This window comes from Convolutriloba macropyga, chromosome 12 (assembly GCF_964194025.1).
Source record: "Convolutriloba macropyga chromosome 12, txConMacr16.3, whole genome shotgun sequence".
NCBI classification, from domain to species: Eukaryota; Metazoa; Xenacoelomorpha; order Acoela; family Convolutidae; genus Convolutriloba; species Convolutriloba macropyga.
Window position 1 is genome coordinate 24,996,812 of NC_134479.1, and position 19,646 is coordinate 25,016,457.

The 19,646-nt window shown below is 36.7% G+C and overlaps 1 protein-coding gene across 1 annotated transcript; it reads left to right on the top strand.

Annotated features, from left to right (window-relative positions):
* Positions 1-2,028: 2,028 nt before the first annotated feature.
* On the top strand, positions 2,029-18,482 carry LOC142351080 (uncharacterized). The gene is made up of 9 exons (XM_075403166.1): positions 2,029-2,128; positions 2,445-2,852; positions 3,605-3,877; positions 4,162-4,270; positions 4,660-4,861; positions 13,844-14,162; positions 14,340-14,637; positions 16,591-16,896; positions 17,146-18,482. The coding sequence occupies exons 2-9, from the start codon at positions 2,525-2,527 to the stop codon at positions 18,197-18,199; spliced, it is 2,889 nt and encodes a 962-aa protein (XP_075259281.1). The 5' UTR covers positions 2,029-2,128; positions 2,445-2,524; the 3' UTR covers positions 18,200-18,482.
* The last annotated feature ends 1,164 nt before the right edge of the window (positions 18,483-19,646 follow it).

A 19,646-nucleotide genomic window follows, 5' to 3' on the forward strand; every position in this document is an offset into this window, starting at 1 on the left:
ATGGAAAAACAATAGAGAATGTATATAATAGACAAGATGTAGAGTTAGTTAATGATCTAGATAGATATATTAAATTAGTAGAAAATATTAGTTTTAAATATTCTGTAGAGTTTGACGATGATCTAGTAGCCGTACATAAAACAAGAGGTAATGTTAAATTAGATAAGTTTAATTATTTTGGATTTGTTATATTAGAAAAAGCTAAACTATTCATGTATAAAGCTATATATGATTACTTTGAGAAAGAGTTAGATTGTAGTTATCATTACACAGATACAGATAGTATATTTATAAACATAAATATTCCTTTAGATAGTAATATAGAAACTGAAATGAATAAGATAAAAGATATTTTACATAATAATGAGTTGGGTAAGATGAAGGATGAATTACCTAATGATACTATTATAGAAGCCTGCTTCCTTAAAGCTAAAGCATATTATAATATAGTTAAAGGAAAAGATGAGAAAAAGTTAAAAGGTATAACCAAAGCTACTATTAGAAACCAAATTACTGTTGAAGAATATAAAAACGCTATATATGAAGGTAAAACCAAGTATGTAACTAATTATACTATTGATAGTAATAAACATCATTTAGAAACTAAAGAACAATACAAAATAGCTATTGATCCATTTGATGATGAAGGTATTAGAGATAGTAATGGTCAATTTAGGTTTTACAATTAATTTTTATAAAATATTAGCAAAAAGTTAAAATTTATAAAAGAGTTAAGCTGGTTTTTTATTCAAGTTATCCACAAAGTGGTTACAACAATTTTCGCAAGTTGGTTTTACGTGCTTGTTACACGGTCTCACTAGTTTTATACTAGTATCTGGGATACGTCCACCGGAGTCGGTGGGGATAGAACCCGAACTATCCGTCTGATAATGGGTAATTAACTCTGCTTAACTCTCCAGCTTAACTCTGTACTAGTGGCTTGCACTAAGTGAGACAAGAAATAATAGATTTTAAATATAAAAGAAGTGAATAAAGAGTAGTGGATATATAAAGGGAATTAGGGTAATGTGTATATGGTGACCGTATCGCGACTCTATGTTGCGGAGGTCACCATATACACATTACTGCGGGGTACTAGGAAGGGCACTGTCGCAATTTTTCGCCGATGGCGAAGTTGGTACCGTATCGTGGGCAGAGGAGCGGAAAAGACGCCCTTGGGATGTAAGCGGCCTCGTTTTAGGTGTCGTATAAAGCTCAAAATGAAATATTTATGTTTAATTAGTGTTGTGTAAATTTTTTGCTGGTATCTACATCCGTTTTTGGCTGCAATAATTTAGAAAAATGTAATAATGAAATCACAGCCACTGCTTCAATGTGCTGTAATGCTGCACCCTAAAAATTATTTTTGTTTATTGTTTTGAGAACGGCTCTAAGAAAAAGAATTAATAATTCATTCATTAATTAGCTTCAATTTTCAGTAATAGTTTTGAGAAAATTTTTCTACTTTTTCCTAACATAGCAAATTTTTTGAAATAGATTTTCAATGAAAGCTTCTGGCCAAAAATGTTAAGATGAATGGTAAAGAGCAGCCAATGCCTTTAGAGGCAGTTAATATCAACACATTACGGGAGCGTGGCATTCTTTTGTAACCTCAATTTAACCCTGGTGTGACCTATTTCATGTTCATTTTAAGAACTAGTATTTGATTTTTTTTCTGCAACCTTTTGAGGCAAAATTTGGAATCCAAATGTGCAATTATTAACATTTCCCAATGCAGTGATTTGATGCATTGTATATCGATAAATCCGAATGCGGGAACATTCCGTGCTCGTTTACTGGAACAATTGCTTCCATTAATGATGAAATTGAGTTATAATTGTCCTCATTTTGAAACTTGAGAGCTTAATTGCTATTAATTTTTGCAATACTGAAATCCTTAGCTATTAGTAATTGAAATATTTCATCTGCTCGTTCTATCTGATGTTAGGATAGACATTTCGGAAAACCGCAAGAAGTACGTGGTTTTCTTTCTATGCGCTTATCTATATGTGAGACTTTTGTATTTTCAGTTCGGAATATGTTTGTCGCAACAGTGTTCATAAATCTGTCGAAGAAGATTTGGGATGTAAAATTGAATTGAGAGTTTCATGCAATCATTTCCCTAAAGGTTTGTAAACTATTTCTTCCTAAATTTGTAGCCGTTATTTACCATTCTTGAATCTTGGTGATTGGTTTAAACAGAGGTTGATTTCAAAGTTTAATCTAGCTCAGAACGATCTGACTAAAAACAGTGACACCTAACGCAATTTCATCTGTGTCGAGTACATAAAAAGATGTTAATACAAGTTGATTGGAAACTTATATTGAGTTTGACTGAACTTTTTAAATTCAACTGGAAATATCGAATAAGCGCTAGAACCATATCAGATAAATCGTTTCGATATCTATTTCACAAATGATGGTTCTGTCAAATTGCCTTTTAGAATGTAGAAGATTTGCCTTCCACGAGTGAATAAAGCAAGCTAAATCCTGAGTCCTTCAGCCTAGACTTTCGAATTGAGCTATGACAGAAAACAATGGAGCTGAAAAGGAAAAGAGATACTTTGGTGTGAAACCAACCGTATGCCTAGCACCCAATCCGGTAACCTATAACCTCTCATCAAACAACTCATCGCAAAATGGACAAAGCCGGGCGAGCAGCCTCAGTTCGGCGAGTTTTGCGGGCCAACACGGGTTCGTATTGCCAGTTGTAGTGCCCTATCTGGATCAGATTGTCAATGTTGAAGTTATATTGCCCAAATTTGCCCTGGTTGCGGATGTTGTGGAGGCTGTGAGCTACGCCATTGGTGTTCAGGAGACATGGTTTTTTGGAATTACTCTGGCTAATAATGGTGAGTATATGGGTACTAAAACTACAGGTTTTTCTCTTTTGATCAAATGTTTCGCCATATTCTTTTTTATTTCCTTTTGAATCTTCACTAGTGTTCTTTTACTGCCATTCATTCGAAAGAAAGGAATAATTGGCAGAAAAAAATGATTTCCAAAAATCTAATTCTAAAGTTTGGTGAGGTTTCCACTCAAATATTGAATACAGTATTAGAAAGACGTTTCTGATTAGTAGGGTCGAGTTCCTTCCTAAAAATTCTTCATTTCAGCTTTGAATGACAAGTAAGTTTGCTGTGTCGTGCATCTGTCAGTCCCTGTATCATGCTCCTTTTATCAGTCATTTTATTACAAAGGGGATCTCAATCGGTGAAACGTTAAAACACCCACTTAAAAATATCACTTCAAATCATCTGTTAATTCCCTGATGAGAGAGGGGTTGAGATACAACAGGTCTTAAACCTAAAATGTGATCGTAGCACTTATTCAAAATTGACCCAAAATTTAGTAAGTGGGCTTGGCATTTTAACAGTTCAGTGCAATAGTATCAAAGCTGTAGTGAATTGAAGTAATTGTTGAGCAATGAAAACTAAATTTAAGAGGGTGGAGGATATTACTTAAGTTTGGTCAATGTTATCTCCTTGATGTGTGCGCCCGTGTATTGTAGCTATAGATGCATAAGGTTTGATGTCATTCGTCATTTCTATCAAAATGCTACTTTCATTTCACCTTTCACCGAATGTTAAAAAATATATTGCAGATGGCGTTGAAACATTGCTTCCAAAGGAACGAAAACTGATTGATTTGATCAATTTCAACCACGATTATCAGTTGAGCTTTGCTGTTCACTTTTACCCCGAGAAAGTGTCGCAAGTTGTTCAGACAATATGTGTGGACTTCATTTACTCAGAAGTGGTGAAGAAAGTGAATCAGGGTGTGATCAAACTTCCTATTAATATTCTGCATGACTTGGCTGCAATATCATTGGCTGTTCTCTTCCCGTTCGGAGATGGACTGGGTCATTTGCCACAAGGTGAGAAGCATGCATTGACAAAAAGCATATTGAAACGTAAAAAAAACGTGTTAACGTGTTTTTGATAGTCTGTGCAATTTTCCTGCTTACTTTTTATCGTATTCTAAACCATACAGAATGTTTGAAGTAATAGCACTGTTTTGTTTCAATGCACAAGAGATTGCTAGTGTTGAAATCCTACGATTGAAATTGGGCGCTATAATTTTCGGGATTGGATCTTAATGTGAATACGCATATTGTCAGTCCTCCCGGGTTTTAATTTTGTTTTGGTTTTGTTTTCGCAGCTAAACATAAAATATTGCCTGTGAACTATCCGGACGAAGAAACTACAGTTGAGAGGATTAAAGAATCGTACCAAGACTTGATTGGAAAGTGCCCGACAGATCTTAAAAGGTATTTAACCATTTTTTGCTTCGTTTTCTGGCGCTTCATTTTATTATAGTAGCTAACCAGAAACCCCCCCCCCCCAAAAAAAAGTTCTGTTCGAATGTTTTCTTTGCTCTATTCATCTAATGGGTGTTGCACAAATAATGCTCTGTATAGCCTGCTAACAGGTGGGGAGGCTTAACATTACAGTTTAGTTTTTATATAACATTATGAAGGTGTAAAATGTCCTTCTTATATATTCTGGGGGGGGGGGGGGGGGGGGGGGGGTTAATGATGACGGGTTAGCTTGACAATGATGGGAATTAGATCGAATTGAATTGTCAAACTATAGTTTTATCGTGTATTTTGCTGGTTACGATTGCTCGCAAGGATTGAACGGGAAGTTGCATTTCTAGGTCTTATTTATTGCGAGTGGAGACGATACCTCTCTATGGGCAGAGTAATTTTGGAGTCACTTCCAAGCAAGGCACCAGTTTAACTCTATCAGTGTGCGCCACAGGTGTTGCTCTGTTCCGAGCGAATGGAGGTTATTTTGGAAACACCGGGATGCCGCTGAGCAATCTGATGTGGAGTGATATTAAATCAATTTCTTATAAGGTGAGAATCTAACCGCTGTAAACTTCTGTTCAATTTTTGTAGCAAAGATGCCTCCACTGTCGTCGAAGTTTGTTTACATTGTAATGTCATTGCTCTAATTCAATTTTTTAAATAATTTTCAGGTGCTTATACGTACTCTGTTTTTTGTCCTCATTTGACCATTTGATTTTTTTGTCCTCAAAAACAGGTAGTCTTTGGGAACTACGTCGCTAATCAACCCTCTCTGTCTAAATGTACGAAGTAAACTATGCTGTTTAAATAATATATATGATGTAATGGGCAGTTTTTTGTGCGTTGTTTGCTGAGAATAGCTGTGTTGCCTTTTCAATTGCTCCCGAACGAAGTTTGAAGCAGTTATTGTAAAAGTGTGTCTTTTAATGCAAAATTTTAGCTTAGCCGTTTTTGTGCTTTTGTTCTTGAACATTCTTCGACTTAATGACTTTTTCACGCTTGAGTGCTTCATTTCTGAGTGACACGAGTTGTCATTCTGAAAAAGTTTGTTGCTAATTAAAAGCGATTGTGAGCCAAAGAGAAGCTAAGCCTTTGTAGCTCAGTGGTTAAGATGGCAGACTGATATCCTGGACTAAAATATTTCTAACTCGCTCGCTATAAGTTGGATTGCCCCGCTTGTCGCTTGAGAAAAATTCATCCGACGTTAGTCTGTTTATGTTAGGCATATCACCTGTTATCATTACTTGAGAATGAACAAATAAAAAATGACAGTTAATAAGATTGAAAAACTAAGAAATTAAATGAAGACTCGTAAAATTACGGCAAATAAGATCAATTGCTAAGCTTTGTTAAAAGCTCGGAGCTTATTTTTACAAATAACATGAAATTGCAAAGAGACTAACAAATATATCGAACCCAAACATTCTCTAAAACAACCGCTAGCAACTTTGCAATCTACCCTTTGTCAACTTTAACTGCTCTCGAATGAAATTTGAGGGAATTATTGTACACATTTCTTCTTACGCAGAATTTTTGCTGGACCGGTTTGTTCTGGGACTCTGATTTCACTTCTTCAGTGAATTTTTCATGCTTGACTTCTGGATGTTTGCATGACCTGAATTGCTTTTCACAAATTTAGTCTGCTGCCAAAACAAAACCTATTGTAACTTAAGCTAACGCAAGGCCTTGGTATCCGATTGGTTAATGCTGCAGTCTATTATTCTGGAGGTCTGGGCTAGAACCCCTCCTTGCTCGGACCGCCTGTCGCTCAAGAGCAATTTCTCCTGCACTAGTCGGTTTATTTTTCTTGGTTTCTAATAGCAACGGAGCGACAACGAGGCTAGTATTGCTCGAAAGGCAGTACTGGCATTCTTTAAATCCCGAAGTAGTGTTGGTATTAATTTTTGAGCTTGAGCAACTTTGTTCACGACTTATTCTTTGACTCATTAATTGCTCCCGAACGAAGTTTGAAGCAACTATTGTAAACTGGTTTGTTCTTTTTTATGCAAACTTTTTGCTTGACAGATTTGAATCTTCGAGTGACTTTAGCGCCCTTTACTTTTTCTCATTCAAAATTTTGGGCAGCTGAACCGAAGCGGCGGCAGTTCACTACTAAAAGTCGAATTAAAAATGAGCCGAAATTGGTGTAAAGTTCTTCACTTTGTTTTAGTAGTAACTATAGTGGTTTACTATAACCTCTAATATCCACAAAGTTGTTTTAGTCCCCCCTCCCGATTGAAGCAGGCTGAAATAGGTTAGAGCTCCCACTAATTGTCCGGGAGCAAGTGTTGCGACGGTTATGTTTTGTTTCATTCAGTTCGCTTTTAACGTTGGCTTCTGCTTTCGAACATTTGAATTTAACAGTAGCTTTGTTTGAAGAATAATTAATTAATAGCCGCGAAGCGATAGCGGCTGTTATTGGAGACATCGTGGATTTATACAATTTGAATTATATTGGTGCGCTGTTTTTTTAAAGATCTGTTCACGCTTTTTCACGTCGGTGAGAAGTCAAATTAGAGTGGTGATTTTGCTCACACTGAAATAGTAAAGGGAGCGAAAAATCGAATAGGTTTAATGCGTCACTTTCAAAATACCTTTCAAGTGACTTTCAAGTGGAGTGAGGAGTTGGTGTTTTGCACAATTTGGCGGTTTTTGAGATCGATTTTATTTTCAGGTGCTTCAATTTGACTTCTGTTTTCAAAGTCTCCTCTCCTTCAGTGCTTTTAAACGGTACACATGTGTTCTAATTGTGCCTATTTACCTTTGTTTGAATTCCTTGTGGAGTAGCTAAAACTTTTTCTTGATTTCGCCACTATTTGTTGTCATAAAATATTAGTGAATTTCAGATTTTGCCACCTTTTTAAAGAAATTATCTAATGTCTTATCACTTAGTATCATCAGTGACACGTCTGATTAGTTGCTTATGAGGGAAAAAGAAACTAATTAATGTTAATTAGCTCGAGTTAATAGCTAGTTGTTTTCATGACTTTGACACTTTTTCTCAAAACTTTTTCAGTTCTGCAATTATTTTTGTACTGTTTGATGTCTTACATTTAATCTCATTGGGGACAGGTCTCCGATGCTGTGATCAGGAGTTAAGTTTATCGATTTAATCTTTTTTGTTTAAAGCTAGTGCTTTCTATGACTTTGACACTAATTGTTTTCAATAATCAATTTTTTTTAGTTTTGCGAGTTTTTCTTCTCAACTTTGTCGTCTTAACTCTTACTCTGATTATTGACAGGTCTCATTGGTTGATAAAAACGGCTTCAATTAAAGCAAGTCATTTCAGTTCATAGCTATTCCTTTCGTTTGTTTGTTCGTTTGCCTGCTCGTTTTTAAAAGAATGTTATCACTTGATCTCATTGATGACAGGACTCAACGGTGATCATTGAGGACTCAATTATTAGATGTAGTTTTATCCTTCAGTAGCTGATGCGTTCTATGACTTTTATACTAAGTGTTTTCAATAAGTTTCATCGAATTTTTTTGCCGTTTTTGGTAATTTTTGTCTTATCATTTAATATTATTAGTGAGAGGACTCATCGACATTTAATGACAGGTTGCCAATCGGAAATAGAGGCTGGCAGTTTGATTTCATAGCAGTTGTTTTTTCTTGATCCTGTCTTTTCCAAAAGTAAAAGTTGAATTTTGTCATGCTTGTTTTAGTTCTTTTGTTGTTTTATTGCTTAATCTCATTAATAACAGGTCTCATTTGCCTTTTACAGCGGACTAATTGATTAACAGTTCATAAATTCATACAATTATTTGAATTGTATCTCAAGGCGTGTCCTGCTATGTTTTTATTTTTTAAGATCTGTTCACACATTTTCATGATTTTTGAAGTCAAATTGGAGTTGTGATTTCGGTCAGGCCGAAACAGGAAGTGGAGTGAAAAAGCGGGTGGTTTCGAGGCGTGAAATTTTTTCACTTTAATTTTAAAGTAGAGTGAGAAAACGGTGCTTGAACAAAAATTCGCTTTCTCGCTATTGATCTGTTCACATGAGGCATTTTCACTTGATTTTTACTGTTTTTTTAATGGTTTTCCCAATCCATTCATAGTTTATTCTAGGCATAGTTTTTTTTGTTTCAACCAAATTTCTTTTTCTCGCTAGTGGTTTTTGTTCACATTCGGCGTTTTAACTTTGATTTTCTGTTTTTTTAAATTGTTTTATAATTTTTTTGGAAACGGTTTTTCCAATTCACTCATAGTCCGTTCTCATTTTTTAGTCCATGAAAATTCTTTTTCTGCTATGACTTGCTCTGCTATGTTTCTTAATTCGTCGTCTCCATCGATTCTTACGACCTGACTTCTTGGAATTGACTTTTTCGATGACTTCAGTGACTTCTACTGCTTTGGAGTTAAAATTAGTGTGCCTGACGTCATTTCTGATTTTAGGCCATTGCGTGACTTACCTCAATAAAAAATTGACTTCTGAACTCGCTTTTGGAACTTTAATTTTTATGAACATTTACTGGTTAAAGTGAGCATCTAAGTAGTGTCAAACTTATATGCCCTAATTCTTGATTTTTAGTCTTGAGTTTTTGAATGTCATTTTTGAAAAAGCTCTTAGGGCTTTTTCTTTATAGACGGTGTATATCATAAAATTGACAGTCCGAATCTAACCCAAAAAGTCTAGTGGTCTATTAAAGGTCTGGTGGTCGATCTGTCTATCTTATTTCTTTAGTTGTTTCAATTCATGGAAGGTCACAATCGTCTATCGCGGCTATTTTCCGGCAATCTGCCGGCTATGTTGGAACTGTTGGTGTTATCAAGATCGAAAGGGTCATTTCGATTAGTTTCCTCTCTATAACAATCACTGCTCTAAGTTCATACAGTACTCCCATCAACCTCCCTTCCCCGCTACCTCACAACACCAACCGATCCCCCCCCCCCCTCCCGACAACCTACTCCTGGCCCAAACCCCAACGAAAATGTGTTGAGGCAAAAAAAGGTCAGTGACTGCCAAGTGCTGATATTTTTATCACTGACCGAATAAAGATATGCAAATAGAGGTCAGTGACCGGAAAAACAATAATGTCACACAACTTATATCTCTATCTATCTATATTTGTGTTCTTCCTTCCTTCTTTGTTTGTCTTCTCATCTTTCTTTTTTTTCTGTTTCTCTCGTACTCTAATTCCAATCTCTCTACTTTGTTCGGTTCTCTTTTTTGTTCTTTTCTGTTTTGTCATTTCCCTCTGTCATTTTGTCTCTTTCTCATGCTGTCTCTCTCCTGTCTCTCTACCTCTCGTTCTTTCTTTCTCTATTGTCTTTTCTCTGTTTCTGGCTTAGGTTTTGCTTTCTTCTTGTCTCTTTCTCTGCCTCTCCTCGTTCATTTTCTCTCTCTCTCTCTCATTGCTGTTTCTCTCTGTGTTTTCCCATATTTCCTTACTGACTCTTGCTTGTGTTCTGTTTTTTTCTTGTTGTCACTCTCTCTTTCTCTCCAGCACCTTCTATTATTTTTAGTTTCCTGTTTGATTGATTTCTCTGTACTTTCTTTGTACTTATTTGTTCTCTCCATCTCTTTAATATTTCTTTTTTTTCGTATCTCTATCTCTCTCGCTAGCTGTTCCTGTTCTTTGTTTTTTTTTTGCTGTGCGGATCTTTCCTGTCCTACTTTTTCGCTGCTACTATCACCAGTTTCTCTTCTGTTTTGTTTTCTCTTTCTCTCAATCGTTTTTCTTATTCTTTCTCTATCGGTTTTTATGCTGTAATCTCTGTCCAATTTGTATCAGCTCCAATAACATCGTTACAAGCGGCTGCACATCAACTGACCCATTTTTTTAGTTTTCCCGACGTTTGTCGGCTTAGCTGCAATTTTGTCTCACTATATGTCAAACCTCTTTGAGTTATATCAGCTCAGCGCAAAATTTTTCTCTTCCCTGAGATTAGTTTTTTGAATGTTTTTAAATGAGGTCAGGATGGTACTTAAAAGCAGATTTCAGTGAATGTCTTGCTCATTGTCATTAATGCTATGAGCATCAATTTTTTCCGAAGGTTTTTGTTTTAAATTGGTCTTGCGCAGATTTTAACAGGCCTGCTATTATATTTTATACAGATATGATTAACTTATAGATTATAGTGCAGGAATCGAGTCGTTTCCAGCATTCTACCGGTTATTTTTTAAACTAGAGTGAATTTGCTCATGAATTGAACCCTCACACCCTCCCGCCTCACCTTACACCCTCCCCCAACCACTCCCAACTGTCGCCACTACACCCCTAACCCCCTCCCCCACCTACCACCCAACCTACCCCATTCCTAACCTCCCACCTAGTATCCCATCCATCAAATCCCTAAACTTAAAAAAATGAGAAATCAGTTTTTATAAATACGTTCCATATTTTTAAGACAGTTTTCCTTACGACCATTCGATCAGGGACCATGAAGTCAAAGTGCGATTTTCCGTCATTGGTGAGGATTGTAGGTCAAACGCGTGATAACTTACATGCATAACCAACATACAAGACTTACCTCGTTCAGTCAAAATGACTTCTGCACTCACTTAAGAATTAAGAAGATAAAATCTAATTGAAATTGAATCGAGATCACCCAAGCGTTATAATATAAGGTTATAGTACTTGAGACTTTAGTGTTTGAAATTTGATTTGAAAGTAAGAGCAATTTTAATCAGAATTTCATATTCTGAACTGCAGTTTTTGTCTTAACTCTTGGTGTTTTTTGTAAAACTAGTCGACCTTAATGGTCTGTTTTCCGGCTATCTGCCGTCTGTTTTTTTGTCTAATCATGTGACGGTTAGTTTTTGGTTCTAAAAACAGCAAACATTTTTGTTCATCTTTTCAAGCTGCTCTTTAAGACCGACGTTTTAAATCAGTAAGCGGTTCTTATAGCCCTACTGGTGTCTTATAATGGGATTCACCAAAACTGTTGAGGGGAGAAAAAATTGAGGAGTGGTTCTGAAGTTTGACCTTCCACACTCCATCCCCGAGACCCCGTTCTTCTCACCAATGAAAATAGGCTCCCTTAGCAGAAGACATCTATCTCAAAATTAATCATTGATTACTCAGTTTTGCCCTTTTTATTCTTAATTTCTAGTCAGTTAGTCTCATTAAAGACCATCCTCATTGTCTTGCTAATGTGACAAGGATGAATCTAAGTGATGGTTCTAATTCGTTTTTTTTTGTTTTTGGTTGCTGCCATAGCGAGCTATTATTGACCGTCGCTTGGTGTTTGTTTTGTCGTCAAGAATATTTTTCACCACCATGACGCCACGCTCACTGCATTTCTGTTATTTGTGCATTCATTCACACAATTTTCGATTTAATTGCGTGCGTGACGTCATTTTTCACTCTTAGTTAAACGAGTTGTTTTGTTCATTTGCGTGATTGAGTTTTTGGTCACACTTGACTTCTCAGAAATGACTTTCGTCAATGTCTAAGAGACATCTGCTTATTTTCATTAAAGGAGTAAAAGTCAACTGAATATATGTCACTTATTGACGGTTAACTCAGGGCAGCTACAAGAACAAGAGAAAACATTTAATTTTTTTTCAATATATAATATGACTTCTCAGACATTGTTAAAAAATGAAAATTTTCTTTTTGTTCTCATTTAGTTTGTAACTTGAAGAGCAATTTTCTTCCTCTATGTAACTATTTTTTTTTTCATTTTTTGTCCTTTTAGCTTAATTGTAGTAGGTCTCATTGTCTTCGTATCTAGGATCAAGTCCTTCTGTTTAATGGTTTAATCTTTGTAGCCTATGATTTTACTGATTTTTGCACCAATTGGTTGATGAGTTGTTCCTTTTTTTTAAAAGATTAAAATACTTGTTTTTGTTGCTTGATTTCAAGGCCGCTTGAATTTTAAAGGCCGCGCAATTTTAAAGACCTTAAACTTCGAATTATACTGTTCGCCTTCTCGCTATTTATCTCATTCTATTTCTGCAAAATTTGGCTATGCTGTCTACAGTCGAGGAGGTCCAACGGCTTTTTAGCTCTTTTCCTTTAGGATTTCATGACTTTGATGACACTGTTTTTCTTTTAAGATGCGAGAATTCAGTTTTTCGTTTTTTTGTTTATGCATATATTGCATTACCTATTATAGAAGGCTGTTCCTCTAATGAGCTTAAAAGTTTGGTAATAAGGTTTTCTATCTGTTCGATTCTTTTGGATTGTAATTCGGGACTTTTTTGTTTCATCTTTTGAAGCGCTTTTTTGCAATCATTAACAATTTCATCCCGCTCGCTCACTGTTCTTTTGTTGCTATCATATGCTTGAGGTCATATCTTAACTAAATAGATTGAAATTTTAGATAAGCTGCGTGTTACCTTCTAGAAGTTGACCAGTTTTTCGTAAGCAGTAGTAAATTAAGTTCCATATAAGGTCTGTTCAACTTCGTCATGCCTTCAATATTTTAGGAGGCAAGATTTTGCCTTGTGAATTCAACAATTTAATGAGCACATTGAACAGCTATCACTCCTGAGTATACTTTCAGTACTTAGGTCTATTTTTCAGCTAATGCTGCTGAATTTTAGCAGTTTTGGCTTAGCATCCAAATGTCACTGCCATTTTTACTGTCAATAATTTCTTGAACCACTGGAATCTCAATTTGTACTCAAATTATTGTTTATGCTGCGCGTTTTCTTAATCAGTTTTCTTAATCAATAACATTAATCATTCTTAGAATTCCTTAATTTTGCTCAAATGTTTCAACTCAAGTCGAACTAGTTTCCTCTCGGTCAATGCAGTCAGTTTTAATTCAAGGGTAGTGCTGGCGGGTAGTGCCGGCATTAAGATTTGTTTCAAATTCAAGCAGCTTTATTGAGAACATAGTTATACTAAATATTAAAATCGATGTTATTTTTCACAATATGCTGATTTTAATCGCTATCTCTCACAATGTTGTTTTCGAAATGTTGCGGCACTTTATTTTTTGACATTCTTAGTTTTTCTCCTATGGGCATTTAACAGCAAATACGCAACAATCAATGAATTTTTTTTAGAGATTAGAAACTTAGTGTCCGATTTGTGTATTGTTACTTTCTGATCGATGTCGAAAAGTCAGCGGTTGATTCATTCGTGAATCGCTAAATCTGTGCAACAGATTATTCTGAAGTGGAACTAAGTAAAGTTGAATCTAAGCCGTTGATCTGACTGGTTTATTTTGTTTTGAATGTGAATACTGAAGGCAATAGTGAATAGTGTCCACATAATCATTAACATTTCACCAACATCTGTCGTTTCTAACGGGAACAGTGAAAGAAGTAATACTTTTTGCAAATTTATTGCAAACTAGTTTTAGATGCTCTTGTACGTTGCATGCATGCTCCTGACTAGCTAAAACGTGCTGTTTATACTATTTGGTTCAGATCAGATCAGCGATGGTAAATAATTGGGTCCTATAGCGTATAGCGCCCCCCCCCCCTCCCCAGCAAAAAATCACGGTAAATAAACCACAATGTGGGGTTTAAGGAGACTATATATTTAGCAAAATTAGTATCCATGCTACAGCTCGAAAATTCAGATTAGTAGGATGCGTGCTGTGTCACATTACTTCGATGCTTTTTCAGGATTGCAAGCTATCAATTTTGCTACAACCGGGAGTCGAAGGCGATATTGAAACAATTCTAAACAAAACGAACCGACTATCCAACCGAAGCGTCTCAAGCACGGGTTCAAAAAGCAGAAAAAACAAAGCGAGGTTCGGATCAACTGAAACCCTCTCATCTGGAACGAACGGATCAAGTTCGGGCGGTTCTGCTGGACAGATAGTGGTTTGGGCACCCAAGCGAGCAGATATTAGACAGATCATGTATGTGTGTTCAGGCAACCATGAGCTGTATTTGAGGTTCAGAAGATTGGAAAATTCAGAGATGAAAGCGCTGAGAGGTGTGTTGCGTAGCTGTTTTTAATCCCTGTCCAAAATTTTATATTGTGCATGGGCTCATTTCGCGATGCATGAAATAATTCCAAAAGAGCTCTTTTTAGTCTAATTTGTAACTAGTTAAGCTGATTTTTTTTAGAATGAACAATAAAGTAGATTGAAATAATTTATTCATGTTTTAGTCTCAGAGGAACGGAACACAGCTTTTCTGCGAACAGTTTTTGAGAAGTACTTAGAAGCAGCTGAATATATCTCGAGTCTTAAAAATGACATCACTATTCTAAGTGAAGAAAAAGGGGAACTGGAAAAGAAACAGGAAGCTTCGTTTGCAGCCTTGCATCGAGTTCAAACAGCGGCCCAGTTGATAGAAGCCAATTCGTCTGTTTGCATTGAAGAGAACGGTTTGTTGAGAGCTAAATGTGCCGAATTAGAGGCTAGGGCTCAGATTAGAGAACATGCCAGAAGTCAGTCAGCTCAACGGTAATAACTGCATCTGTTTTGGCAAAATTAGACAATGTTCTTAATTCTTCTCAAAGTTCTACCCACCGTGCCGACCCTCTCGTCCACCCCTCAACCTTATTCTACACATAACCCTATACGCTCCAGTCCTCCAACCTCATTCTACCTATAACACCGCACGCTCGACCCCTGCCTCTCATTTTTTTTGAAAGTGAGCATCACAATAGCAGCTGAATAGACGTCGCCCTAAAAATGAAATTTTTATTTCGGAAAACTTTTTTGAAAGAACAATCTAAAGATGGGATGACATTTTTTGATCGGGCCGCAGAGCAGCGGAATAGAAGTAGAATGAAGGCAGTTAAAGGCGCCCAATTTTCAGCTAAAGCCGTTTGTTGACAAAAATGTGGGGTTCAGTGTGTTTTTATAGGTATAGCGCAAAATGAAACTAAAGTTCCCGCCGTTGCTTGACATCCTCCCTAGATATCCCATCCCCCAATTATCTCATCAAATACAATTTTTTTTCAACTTCCTCGGAAGAATTAATGTAAAAAGCGTGATGGCCGAGAGATAAGGTGTGTGATTGACACGCCAATGATCGTTAGTTCGATTCCCTGCCTCCGTGAAGCTGTCTGTGTGAGGATGAGCTCTTACTTAACCATAGCTTCAGGTTGACCATAACCTGGCCAATGTTGGCTGCAATGATGGTACCACGTGAAAGTTTCAGACGCAAAAAAAGTGGCCATAGTCACCAAAAAAGAGCATTCATGCTCACTAAATGAACAGTCTGAGATGTGGGGAATAATAGAAAAAGGACAGCTGAGAACAGGCTACTATTAATACACTGCAAACTGAAAGCCTAATGCTGCTCCGCTGCAATTACGCAGAAACAAATTTATTTATTTCCGGGGTTTAAAATGCGTTTTTGCGAAAGTTTTAAGATTTTTATTGTTCAAATAAGTAAGTATTGGCTTATCCTTTGCATCTAACCAAGGATGTTCAGCTGGCTAATTTACGTATTTTCGTAATCTTATTATATGATTAATAGCCGCCCTCATCTTCTCAGCCGGCTATTATAGCGCTCCTATTTTTTACAATTCAAAGAATTTGAATTGTATTGGGGCGCTGTCTTTTTTTTAAGATCTGTTCACACATTTTCATGATTTTTGAAGTCAAATTGGAGTAGTGATTTTGGTCACGCCGAAACAGGAAGTGGAGCGAAAAAGCGAGTGGTTTTGCGGCGTGAATTGTTTTCGCTCCAAATTTAAAGTAGAGTGAGAAAACGGTGTTTGAACAAAAATTGGCTTTCTCGCTAGTGGTTTTTTGTTCACATGCGGCAATTTGACTTTGATTTTTAATGTTTTTTCGTTTTTTTTGGATCGGATTTTTTTCTAAATGGTTTTACCAATCCATTCATAGTCCGTTCTAGGTCTAGTTTTCTGTTTAGTCAATGAAAATTCTTTGAATTGTACGTCAGGACTTGTCCTGCTATGTTTTTTTACTTCGTCGAACTTTTTTTCGCTTTACCATTTTGCCGATTTTTCATCATTTTGCGTGAAATCTTTTTGACTTCTCTAGGCTAGTTTATCTCTTATCTCATTCTGCTAAAAGTGAATTTGAACATCAGTTGCTCAGCAAAGCAATTCAAAATGAACAGAGTCAGAATAAAAAATTGAAGTCAGAAATAGAAACGGGATAAACCCATAAAGCCCGATTTTAGATGCCCGCTATTTGAACGTCGTTCCTATAAGTCTTAGTTACCATCTCATGCTTATTGGTATTGATAGTAGCCCCTGTAGCCTCTCTCTAAGAAACAGAAGTGTGTTCAACTACGAAATGCTATCAAAATAAATCGGACTTAAAAAATGTTTTTGTACAAAAATCTTTTTTTTTTCGATATCTTCTATTCTTTCAATCCATCATGCTTATTGGAATCAACGGCGGCTATTTTCCGGCAATCTGCCGGGTATGTTTTAGGTACAATCCTAGAGATTCAGCGCGTGTAGTTGAATCAGCTAGAACTCCAGACCATGAGCCACCAAGTAACCAATTTGCAACAGAAGCTCAAACTCCGAATGTATATGTGGTTCACACAGATGTTAACCATAATTTTGTTCCCCATGGACATGAAACGCACGGCTATCCGGACTTCGTTCAATCTTCGGGAGTCGCGGCTAATTTCGCAGCGATTGGTTGTAGCAAGCTCCCCGAAAATTCAGGACAATATCCAGCTAGACAGCAGTTCAGTTATAAACAGAAGGCTTCTAGTGAACAAGAGCTCAGGTTAGTTATTTTTGGATTTTGAAACAGTTAATTTTGGAGTTTGGAACAATTGTTAGTTATCAAGACTGACAGTCTTATGCATTAACGCTCAGGATAGGTATCTGCTCCTCTATTTCATAAAAGTTTGTCGTGGATTTCGTTATACAATAATGAATTATAGTTGAAGCTTCTAAGCTAGGATACGTATTTCCTGTCATGTGAATACACCGAATTCTCTATCCAATCTACTAATTTTTTCCATTATTTCAGGCCCACACCTATGGCTGCCAAGTTTATGCCTCAGAACAGCTTCAACATACACAGACCAGCTCACCAACATCAGCACGAAGCAAACCATCACCAGCATTATCCGAGTGCCAATTACGCTATTTCGGAGCGGTTTCCATTCAGGAGTCGAGATCATCACCTTAGTTACAGAGTTCCATTGAATGACGATGTCCAGGAGTTGCATGGAAACCAGGAAGTCACGCAAAGTCATAATGTAATGAGAGTTGACGATGTTATCAGAGGTAATACCGTAATGAGAATCGAAGACGTTGATGCAACGGTCAGACCTAACACTACTAGGGGGAATTACGATGTGTTAAGAAGTGCGAATGATATTAACAGAACCAACGATTTGTATCATGACAGTGAAGTCACGAGAAGTGCTGATGTCATCAGAGGCCATGATGTCATGAGAAATGCTGCAACTCCACGGAACTCTGACGTTAGAGTGACATCAAATGGTCATCAAATTACAACATCAACTTCTTTGCGTCTAGGATCGTCATTGGCATCGCCCAACCGGGTTATTTCTTCGCAAGCGTTCGACAGACTTGACCGTCAAATTTCTAGTAACCAATTATCTTCAAATGATTCTATAGTTGATCATGACCAATCACCGCAAGCTGTTTTGTATCAGAATTTCATGTCTGCAAATCAAAATCAACAATTGTCTTCTTCTTTGAATGCTGCTTCAAATCTTGCCGGAAACTTTTCAGTGATACGACAAAATGGATCACGCGGGAGGCGACCTTTATTGCCTGACAGATTCGGCCATGTAAGACGGGCGGCTAGTCGAGATGCTACCGGCTCGATGAACCAATTACGTGCAAATTCCTCACATGCTGAAAAATGGAGACAAGTACGTGCTAATAACAGACTTTCGGCGTCATTAGACCGTCTTATGTCTAATGAAGGAAACGATAATGTATCAGTGGCTGGATACACTGGTCATGCTACATCCGGGAGGTCGCAAGCTAATCGAAGTAACAGTGCCTTTAATATGTCGACACGGCCTGACCTTCCTTTTCCTACTTAATTTGTACACACCCTGAAAATGTGAATGAAAGTTTATTTGTACTTAAAGCATTTATTGCTGCGTTATTTTAATGAATGAATTTCTAAAGTAAGTTGATGTATTTCGATAAATCTAGTTAGGTTTGTTTAATAGTTTCATACATATAATTTATCGGATCATTTTGATCATGGTCGCATCATCTCGCTGTGCGAAATCATTGTGCTTTTTGTGGAGCTATTCATCAAAATATCATTTTGCACCGAGGTTTGAAATACAATTTCATCAATCAATTTTTGTCTATTTAGCTTACTTTTCATCAATGTGTGTAAAACATTTTTACACACAACTTTTCTTACTTCTGGCATTTCTTCAGATAGTTTCATCATCAGAACATTTGACTTTTTGTCCTCAAGAAGGAGATAAAGAGGTAAAATTCCGGAGGGCATGAAGGCGCTGATCAGCTCTCTTAGAGAATTACTAGTGCCAGTCTCTCAGTGTAAAATTTGCGGAAGCTGCTAACAAGACATAATTTCAGGGATCAAGGGAAAATGTTGGCGATCTGGTCTCCCACATGTCATTCCCCACCTCATTCTATACATAAACTCGCACGCTCGACACCCATAAACAACCAATCCGCTCATTGCCCTCGCTCATTTTACTCCCATCTAGCCCTTTAATTCCCCCTTTTTCAGTTCCCCACGTTTTCTGTAATTGAGAAGACGGAACACATTGTTTGAGCAATTTTTCTGTTTTTGAACATGTTTTCTGCACCTACGGCAATTTGAGTTCTTTTCAATGTTTTTTCGAGTTTTTAATAGTTTTTTTTAAATAATTTACAAAGCCGATTCCTTGTCATTTCAAGGTCTAATTTTTTGTTTTAAGCAAGGAAAATTCTTCGAATTGTAGTTCAGAACTTGCCCATTCATTTTTTATATTCGTTGGTTTTTAATTGCTCTCGAACAAAGTTTGCGCAAAGTTCAAATCTCACCCTAGTCGGAAGTTGATGCACCCTTAAACAAAAATTTATCTAAGCTAGAATCTTTGAATAAAACTGCCACGCCTGTCGTTCGAGAGCAATTTGTCCGAGGTTAGTCGGTTTATGTTCTAAATTTTATGGGCATTTGATCTTGCGTCTAGAAATCAAAAGGCATATTTTTCTGTGACTTTACCTTGTCATCTATGAATTTGGGTACATAAGTTCAATTTGCACCTTCTTGGTATCCGTTTTTAAGTCTGTTGTTTGATACTCTTTTGATCAAACATTACTGCAGTCGAAAAATAACTTCTACTCTACTGAATTTAAATTGAGAATGTACCCTCTTGTTATTATCACGAAGTTTTTACCTCTATACCCACAGTGCCGGCTACGTGGGTCTTTAATAGGTCCTGAACAAAGTTTGTTATTAATTGCTCTCGAACATTTAAACGAGTTTTCTATGCAAAATTTGTTGCTTGACCAATTAATATT

Excerpts from the sequence above, each read along its gene's own strand:
- LOC142351080 (XM_075403166.1), top strand. The coding sequence starts at position 2,525 with ATGACAGAAAACAATGGAGCTGAAAAGGAAAAGAGATACTTTGGTGTG. Across the intron at positions 3,878-4,161 it reads ACTGGGTCATTTGCCACAAG|CTAAACATAAAATATTGCCT; the intron begins GTGAGAAGCATG and ends TTGTTTTCGCAG. Across the intron at positions 16,897-17,145 it reads TCTAGTGAACAAGAGCTCAG|GCCCACACCTATGGCTGCCA; the intron begins GTTAGTTATTTT and ends CCATTATTTCAG.